A 10,217-nucleotide genomic window follows, 5' to 3' on the forward strand; every position below is an offset into this window, starting at 1 on the left:
TTTATCGTTTGTCGATGAAAAACAAATTGTTGATATAGATCTGTCGATATAGCGATTAACGTCTCTCCTACCATCTGTCGATACACAGAAATATAATATTCGTAATTCCGATACATTCACGACATTGTACGGGACACATACTGCGGTGTATACGGCCTGTGACAGCTTCAGCGGATTATTTCAGATCAAGATGTGTGTAGTGTGATAACACCAGCACCTTGTGTTTTATGTGTGCTGACGCCCTGTGTGACGTTCAGTTTTCTTCAGATTTTAGCCCATCATGGTGGGCTGTTCAAATCACCCTTCGTCCATGGGTCCGTCCTTAAATAATTTTTGCTATCGCTATTTCGCAGAATCTCAGAAAGTACTGGAGTTTAATATATAGGGTTTCCTTGGTCCTTAATTGTGCATGTAACTACTGTGACTGATCGGATAAACAAAATGTCCGACAGGCGGCCATCTTCGAATTTTACAGTGAATGTTTGTTAACGCTATTTCAGAGGAAGCACTTGAGGGATCTTAACTTAAATTTGATATAAATGTTCCCCTATATCCTTTATCGTACATGTTAATTTTGGAGACTGATCGGATTAACAAAGTTGTTGACAGGCGGCCATCTCGGATTTTGACGGTTAGACTGTGTTATCGCTTTTTTCCTGAAAGTACTTACGTAATATATCTTTCTCATATGGCTATGATTGGTTCTATATCGTTCACATTAAGCATTGTACTAGTAAATATGTTAAATGACAAACTCACTTTTAATGTTGTCTTTTATACAGAGGAATTTGAGTTACCTCAAGGTGCAAACAGATAAGAATAAAGAAGAGAACATATCGAATTGACATAGATCCAATAACGATGGTTCGATGGTGGACACAAAGATCCCTCTGCGATCTCTTGTTAAGATGTTTTTTTGATTTGTTGCGACAGATACCGTGTTCCGACTGAAACACAGATAGTACAACACAAAAAACGCCCCTCAATGCCGAATTCTTAGTTTCCACGGGTATCAAAAAGAGACCAGTATCTTACTATCCAACATTAAGCGTGGATATATAATTCACTGTCGCTCATAGGGGGCGCTGTTGGTATATACTGTACTGTCTTGCATAGGTGGCGCTTAGTCCGAATTATTCTGACGTTTTATCGACTTTTTTATATCGGTCTGTCGTCGATTACATGCCTCAATCACTAAAAATATATTTTTCAAACTTGCTCTGTTTTACTCTAGTTTTTTGATAGCCCCGCCTTCTAATGCCACGTGACTAAACTCTCGCCGGCCTACGTCATAACGTTGGGAAATACCTTCGATAACGCGAGATCTCGTCAAGTCATGTGACATTGCTCATACCCTAATTTCCATTAAAAACATGGGTTGGTATAGAAAACGTTGGAAAATACTGTTCGTAAGGATCTTTGAAACATGTTATTGATACCACCTAGTGGATAAAGAATAGATCTTTCGATCCATTTGCGACATGTGTGTGAAAGTGACGATTTCTAAAATATCAGTTTGAAGTGCGACCCGTAATGGTGTCGCTTATTTCACGCATATAATCGACGACAGACCGATATAAAAAAAGTCGATAAATGTTCAGAATAATTCGGACTAAGGTGGCGCTGTGGATTTAGAGGCTACTGGCGTATTGGAGGTATATTTCACTGTCTTACATAGAGGCATTGTAGATTTGTACTAGTATTTTACAATCGTACTTAGGTTGCGCTGTGTATAATGTAACGGTAACAACTGGTTCACCGTTGTCAGTATAATGTAATGGTAACGTTGTCAGTATAATGTAACGGTAACAACTGGTTCATCCGTTGTCAGTATAATGTAATGGTAACGTTGTCAGTATAATGTAACGGAAACAACTGGTTCACCGTTGTCAGTATAATATAACGGTAACAACTGGTTCACAGTTGTCAGTATAATGTAACGGTAACAACTGATTCATCTGTTGTCAGTATAATGTAACGATAACAACTGCTTCATCCTTTGTCAGTATAATGTAACGGTAACAACTGGTCCATCCGTTGTCAGTATAATGTAACGGTAACAATTGGTTCACCGTTGTCAGTATAATATAACGGTAACAACTGATTCATCTGTTGTCAGTATAATGTAACGATAACAATTGGTTCACCGTTGTCAGTATAATATAACTGTAACAACTGATTCATCCGTTGTCAGTATAATGTAACGGTAACAATTGGTTCACCGTTGTCAGTATAATGTAACGGTAACAACTGGTTCAACCGTTGTCAGTATAATGTAACGGTAACAACTGGTTCATCCGTTGTCAGTATAATGTAACGGTAACATCAGGTCCATCCGTTGTCTTTATAATGTAACGGTAACAACTGGTTCATCCGTTGTCAGTATAATGTAACGGTAACAACTGGTTTATCCGTTGTCAGTATAATATAACGGTAACAACAGGTCCATCTGTTGTCAGTATAATATAACGGTAACAACTGGTCCATCCGTTGTCAGTATAATGTAACGGTAACATCAGGTCCATCCGTTGTCTTTATAATGTAACGGTAACAACTGGTTCATCTGTTGTCAGTATAATATAACGGTAACAACTGGTCCATCCGTTGTCAGTATAATATAACGGTAACAACAGGTCCATCTGTTGTCAGTATAATATAACGGTAACAACTGGTCCATCCGTTGTCAGAATAATGTAACGGTAACAACAGGTCCATCCGTTGTCAGTATAATGTAACGGTAACAACTGGTCCATCTGTTGTCAGTATAATGTAACGGTAACAACAGGTTCATCTGTTGTTAGTATAATGTAACGGTAACAACTGGTCCATCCGTTGTCAGTATAATGTAACGATAACAATTGGTTCATCTGTTATCAGTATAATGTAACAGCAACAACTGGTCCAACCGTTGTCAGTATAATGTAACGGTAACAACTGGTTCATCCGTTGTCAGTATTATGTAACGGTAACAACTGGTTCAACCGTTGTCAGTATAATGTAACGGTAACAACTGGTTCATCTGTTGTCAGTATAATGTAACGATAAGAATTGGTTCACCGTTGTCAGTATAATGTAACGGTAACAATTGGTTCAACCGTTGTCAGTATAATGTAACGGTAACAACTGGTTCAACCGTTGTCAGTATAATGTAACGGTAACAACTGGTTCAACCGTTGTCAGTATAATGTAACGGTAACAACTGGTTCATCTGTTGTCAGTATGATATAACGGTAACAACAGGTTCATCTGTTGTCAGTATAATGTAACGGTAATAACTAGTTCATCTGTTATCAGTATAATGTAACGGTAACAACTGGTTCAACCGTTGTCAGTATAATGTAACGGTAACAACTGGTTCATCCGTTGTCAGTATAATATAACGGTAACAACAGGTCCATCCGTTGTCAGTATAATGTAACGGTAAAACTGGTTTATCCGTTGTCAGTATAATATAACGGTAACAACAGGTCCATCTGTTGTCAGTATAATATAACGGTAACAACTGGTCCATCTGTTGTCAGTATAATGTAACGATAACAATTGGTTCATCCGTTGTCAGTATAATGTAACGGTAACAACTGGTTCATCCGTTGTCAGTATAATGTAACGATAACAACTGATTCATCCGTTGTCAGTATAATGTAACGGTAAAAACTAGTTCATCCGTTGTCAGTATAATATAACGGTAACTACTGGTTCAACCGTTGTCAGTATAATGTAACGGTAACAACTGGTTCACCGTTGTCAGTATAATATAACGGTAACAACAGGTCCATCCCTTGTCAGTATAATGTAACGGTAACAACTGGATCACCGTTGTCAGTATAATGTAACGGTAACAATTGGTTCAACCGTTGTCAGTATAATTTAACGGTAACAACTGGTTCAATCGTTGTCAGTATAATGTAACGGTAACAACTGGTCCATCTGTTGTCAGTATAATATAACGGTAACAACTGGTTCATCTGTTGTCAGTGTAATGTAACGGTAACAACTGGTTCATCCGTTGTCAGTATAATGTAACGGTAACAACAGGTTCAACCGTTGTCAGTATAATGTAACGGTAACAACTGGTTTAACCGTTGTCAGTATAATGTAACGGTAACAACTGGTTCATCTGTTGTCAGTATAATATAACGGTTACAACTGGTTCATCTGTTGTCAGTATAATGTAACGGTAAAAACTAGTTCATCCGTTGTCAGTATAATGTAACGGTAACAACTGGTTCATCTGTTGTCACTATAATGTAACGGTAAAAACTAGTTCATCCGTTGTCAGTATAATGTAACGGTAACAACTGGTCCATCCGTTGTCAGTATAATATAACGGTAACAACTGGTTCATCTGTTGTCAGTATAATGTTACGGTAACAACTGGTTCAACCGTTGTCAGTATAATGTAACGGTAACAACTGGTCCATCCGTTGTCAGTATAATATAACGGTAACACCTGGTTCAACCGTTGTCAGTATAATATAACGGTAACAACTGGTTCATCTGTTGTCAGTATAATGTAACGGTAACAACTGGTCCATCCGTTGTCAGTATAATATAACGGTAACCACTGGTTCATCTGTTGTCAGTATAATGTTACGGTAACAACTGGTTCAACCGTTGTCAGTATAATGTAACGGTAACAACTGGTCCATCCGTTGTCAGTATAATATAACGGTAACAACTGGTTCAACCGTTGTCAGTATAATATAACGGTAACAACTGATTCATCCGTTGTCAGTATAATGTAACGATAACAATTGGTTCAACCGTTGTCAGTATAATATAACGGTAACAACTGGTTCATCCGTTGTCAGTATAATCTAACGGTAACAACAGGTCCATCCGTTGTCAGTATAATGTAACGGCAACAACTGGTTCATCCGTTGTCAGTATAATATAACGGTAACAATTGGTTCATCTGTTGTCAGTATAATGTAACGGTAACAACTGATTCATCTGTTGTCAGTATAATGTAACGGTAACAACTGGTCCATCCGTTGTCAGTATAATGTAACGGTAACAACAGGTCCATCCGTTGTCAGTATAATGTAACGGTTACAACTGGTTCATCTGTTGTCAGTATAATGTAACGGTAACAACTGGTCCATCCGTTGTCAGTATATTGTAACGGTAACAGCAGGTTCATCTGTTGTCAGTATAATGTAACGGTAACAACTGGTTCATTTGTTGTCAGTATAATATAACGGTAACAACTGGTTCATCCGTTGTCAGTATATTGTAACGGTAACAACAGGTTCATCTGTTGTCAGTATAATGTAACGGTAACAACTGGTTCATTTGTTGTCAGTATAATGTAACGGTAACAACTGGTTCATCCGTTGTCAGTATAATGTTACCGGGTGGAATAGTGTTCTTGGTGCCTTCGGCATGGTGTGTCAATGAGGTAGCACTCTAAAGTCGCCATGAGATCCTCGCTATCGCAAGGAGGTAAATATACCAACATAGCGGCTCCAGCACGCAGATCCACATACATTATTAACATAAAGGCACGTCCTTTCAATACCTTAGCTGTTAATAGGGCGTTAAATCCGATAAAGCCAAAACTGACCAAACCAAATCGTACTCTGGGGTCGACATTGCATTTGAATAAGTGTCAACATTAGGAGAGGTCATTTATATGCCATTTTCGGATTACCAAGTTACTAAGCAATCCCAGTTTCACCCCTGAATGAAAGCGGATGTCCACGTATTGGATTATAAATCACAATTACCAGACTTCCGTCCAGTAATCTCTCCGCCTTTTAACAAGTACATAATAGAAAGATTAAGGTTTAGTGTCTGGTCTGATCTACATACAGCAGCAACTCCCCGTCTATAGCCTTCTGACTTTACCTTTAACTGGAAATGTAGATTTTGTCAACGTAAATCTTTGATATACAACAACGACACAAATTCTGCTTGTACCGAAATGTCAGCCTATACCCGTAGAAGGTATAAACGTAAATGTTCAGTGTAGTACCCGGAGGCCATGTCGATAGACAGATCAACATTGGTGGTCTAGTACACAGGGGTAAGGCACTGACTAACCCCCACCCCTATATGCTTATAAAAAAGCTATATCAAGCTGACAAATATTGGTCTTTTTAAATTATTATTATTATATTATAGTATAGGGGGTGTGGTCTAGTACATCGCCTCCGTGTTCCAATATCCTCGCCGACTTTGTGTACAAAACAAAATCTAAGAGAAAAACGCAAACTTTCATACTTTTATTGAATAGAGGTGATTAAATACAGTCATCAAACTAGAAAAAGTTTGGTCACACTTCGTGTTTAAACTAACCACAAGATATGTTATTTTTGATCTCAGGAACTGTTCTTCCGGCAAAACGGGGATAAGCTAATAAAATGCGTCGCACAACAGTGATGACAATACAGTGTTGTTCTATATAGCCTGTGTGTATATGTACTGTTAACGAAACGGTTCTGTGAATTTCAATGACGATATTTCAGTTGGAACACGACCCTTGAAAAGCAATGAAAAATAAAAATAAAACTTAATTAATATTAAAAATGAATATATATTCTTCTATAATTAAATCGCTAAACTACAAAGACTTTTATCAATGCTGTCAAGCTTACACATAGTATAATATCAGTAATTCCCATTATTGGGAAGTTGTCAATTATACAACCTTTGTTTATTTAGTCTAATTTGGGTGCTATACACTGCGCATATCTAACTCCGGTACAATACACACATCGCATGTCTACATCTGGTAATGCACACAGCGTAAGTCTAATTCTGGTTCACTGAGCATGTCTGCTGTTGGAACTGCACATAGCGTATGTCTAGTTCTGGTACTTCACACTGAGCATGTCAATTTCTGGTTTACTGAGCTGTCTAGTTCTGGTACTGCCCAGTTCTGGTTCTGGTACTGCCCAGTTCTGGTACTGCCCAATGCGCATGTCAAGTTCTGATACACGTTTCGGTCCTTCACATTGTGCAAGAGTCTAGTTCTGGTACACTGGGCATGTCTATTGCTGGAACTGCACATAGCGTATGTCTAGTTTTAGTACTGCACACTGACCATGTCTAGTTCTGGTATACCGATCTGTCTCGTTCGGTACTGCACACTGACCATGTTTCTGGTATACCGATCTGTCTCGTTCGGTACTGCACACTCACCATGTCTAGTTCTGGTAATATACACTGAGCGTGTCCTTTGTCGGTTTTGCAACATGAGCATATTGACCTTTTACAAGCAACATTGCGTCATTCAAATTTGATATCACGTGACCTGACATAGTCTAGTATCGACATTATGTCCAGCAGACAGCACTGTCCTGGCCGAATTTCCATCGTACTATAACAAAACATGAGGTTTTGTAGAGTGTGGTCGTTCTCGAGAACGCTGAAACACACTGACCACAACATTGTATTTGGAATCTATCCAAAACGAATGCGAGTGTCGCATGCAGGCACGTCAACTCTTGTGAATGTGACGAGGAAAGACAATCGTCGTGGACTCGGTAGTCCTGCCGAACATTGGTTCACAACCTTTGGAAATAGAGAGTCCCAAAGTAAATCTCTCGTCACAAGATCTGACAGTTGCAACACTTTGTCTTCCTCGTACACTTCGTCTCCCAAGTACGGCGGGCGCCTGTGATTATCTCCCCTGCTAGGTCTTCGATACCCTCTCCTGTCATGGCGGAGCACTCCACGTAACTAATGGCGCCCATGCGGTTAGCAACCTCTGAAGCCTGCTTAGCAGATATCACAGAACTTCGTACAACCTGAAACATCGAAAACAATCATAACATCTTCAGACGTACTTTTTCATACAGTTTATGTTTTCATATTCCTGTTACTGCACTTAAAGTTTCCATCAAATACCGCAGAAATATTTTATAAAGTATAACGTTATTTCACCTTGACCCTTGACCCTACCATAGAGCTACATTGGCATTTCAAGTAACGATGCGCTACAAGGAGGACGTAAACGTAATAAGCAGGTATTTGTACAACAAAACCAAAACGTTGGCATTAATTGAGACTTCCTAACTGTTATAAGACAGTAGTCTACTCTACTCTGGCTTTTAAGTACAGTTTCGTATGAGGATTTGTCTACATTTGTTTTTAGTAATTTCATTTTACTTATAATAACAATGTTTAGTTCTTAGGTGACATGTGATAATCTTAGCAATCGCCCACTGTATGGTGCGTTTTTAGAAATGGTGATTTCTGATTGGTCGAATAGTTGCCATATACAAATCAATGAGTACTGTTGCTTTTCTTTTTTGTCATAAAAAAATAATAACACCTAATTTTGCATAAAACAATGTGTGTCTATTAAATGAAATCATAAGGGATGACCAATATTTTTTTCTTGTTTTGCATTATAAAACTGCACGCCATTTTGCGGTTAATGCAAATTACACGTCCTTTGTTAAGTTAACACGGCATTAAAACGAGCATGTTATTGGTCCACCACATTATACATTATATTGGTATATGTTTTTGCTATTATGTTTCAGACAAATCCTTGACCCGCCCTTGACTATTCCTCTTTGTTTCGGACAGGCACTGGAGCAGCCCTCTTCGTTCCAGAAAACCTTTGATCATTCCTCTTTTTTATCAGACAGGCACTTGACCAGTCCAGTTGTGCTATTTGATATATAATATATATAGGTACCTGATCCCGGGTGTTGGGTTTCTTGGCCCGGATATCCGTCTGTGTACCCACAAGTACGAACGGTGTATCCGGCATGTACTGACGGAGTTCTGGTACCCAGCACGTCTCCGCATTCTCCAGGGACTCCGGATTGTTTACGGAGAAACAGATCAAGAACACGTCACTGTTGATGTATGAAAGCACCCGAAGCTTGTTAAAATCCTCCTGTAAAATACAGCCAAATGTTTAACTACAGCAGAACTTTGGACAGCAAACAAAAAGTCACAGCTGGTTCGGAGGGTCAGTCTTAATCCTTAGTTCGAATTGCATAAGCCGTTACATGTTACAATCCTGTTTCATAACCAACCTCTTTGTACTATCAAGACTAAGTCATTGTTTGTTTACCTTTCAATAAGATGCGGGGGGTACACATATACTAGTGTGCATTCCGTTATTGAATATTTTCTCAAGAGTTTAGAACTTTTGCTGTGGACGAGACAAATGTTAATTTAGAACTTTTGCTGTGGACGAGACAAATGTTATGAATTTGTTACCGCTGACTTAAGCAATATTTCTCTATTTAACATATAGAAAAAGTGAAGTGCATATTTTTTTAATTAAATTTCCATAAAAACCATGAGATAATGAAAAGTTTAAATAGGTTTGTTCGAATAATGGCTAAATACCAGCTTTAGACTGGTTCCATAATGACAGACTGTCGTAAAGCGGACGTTTGATCGTAAAACTTCAGGTTGATTGCGATAGTTAGACTCAGGAATGTCCACACACAAACCAACCATTTGGTTCAGTGGTCACTCTGCTGATGTAGTGTGTATAAAAAGTAACCTCATGGTTGTGTACGTGTAAGGTAAACTGAAGGTTGTGTGTGTAATAAGGTAACCTAACGTGTGTGTCTGTAATAAGGTAACCTAACGTGTGTGTTTGTAATAAGGTAACCTAACGTGTGTGTTTGTAATAAGGTAACCTAACGTGTGTGTCTGTAATACGGTAACCTAACGTGTGTGTATTTAATACGGTAACCTAACGTGTGTGTCTGTAATAAGGTAACCTAACGTGTGTGTTTGTAATAAGGTAACCTAACGTTTGTGTATTTAATAGGTAACCTAACGTGTGTGTTTGTAAGAAGGTAACCTAACGTGTGTGTTTGTAATACGGTAACCTAACGTGTGTGTTTGTAATACGGTAACCTAACGTGTGTGTTTGTAATAAGGTAACCTATCGTGTGTGTCTGTAATACGGTAACCTAACGTGTGTGTTTGTAATAAGGTTACCTATCGTGTGTGTTTGTAATACGGTAACTTAACGTGTGTGTTTGTAATATGGTAACCTAACGTATGTGTTTGTAATACGGTAACCTAACGTGTGTGTTTGTAATACGGTAACTTAACGTGTGTGTTTGTAATAAGGTTACCTATCGTGTGTGTTTGTAATACGGTAACTTAACGTGTGTGTTTGTAATATGGTAACTTAACGTGTGTGTTTATAACATAACGTGTGTGTCTGTAATAAGGTAACCTAACGTGTGTGTTTGTAATACGGTAACCTAACGTGTGTGTTTGTAATA

At 38.5% G+C, this 10,217-nt stretch overlaps 1 protein-coding gene across 1 annotated transcript in view; it reads right to left on the reverse strand.

Moving 5' to 3' along the window:
- Window positions 1–6,212: 6,212 nt before the first annotated feature.
- LOC110452687 (cell division control protein 42 homolog) overlaps window positions 6,213–10,217 on the reverse strand; it is a 12,840-nt gene continuing 8,835 nt past the window's right edge. The window contains exons 3-4 of the mRNA XM_021501341.1: window positions 8,654–8,857; window positions 6,213–7,754 (exon numbers count right to left, since the gene is read on the reverse strand). Of these exons, the coding sequence (XP_021357016.1) occupies window positions 7,554–7,754; window positions 8,654–8,857 (405 nt within the window). The 3' untranslated portion in view covers window positions 6,213–7,553. The remainder of the gene's footprint in view (window positions 7,755–8,653; window positions 8,858–10,217) is intronic.

Source organism: Mizuhopecten yessoensis, unplaced genomic scaffold (assembly GCF_002113885.1).
Source record: "Mizuhopecten yessoensis strain PY_sf001 unplaced genomic scaffold, ASM211388v2 scaffold6805, whole genome shotgun sequence".
Classification (NCBI taxonomy): Eukaryota; Metazoa; Mollusca; class Bivalvia; order Pectinida; family Pectinidae; genus Mizuhopecten; species Mizuhopecten yessoensis.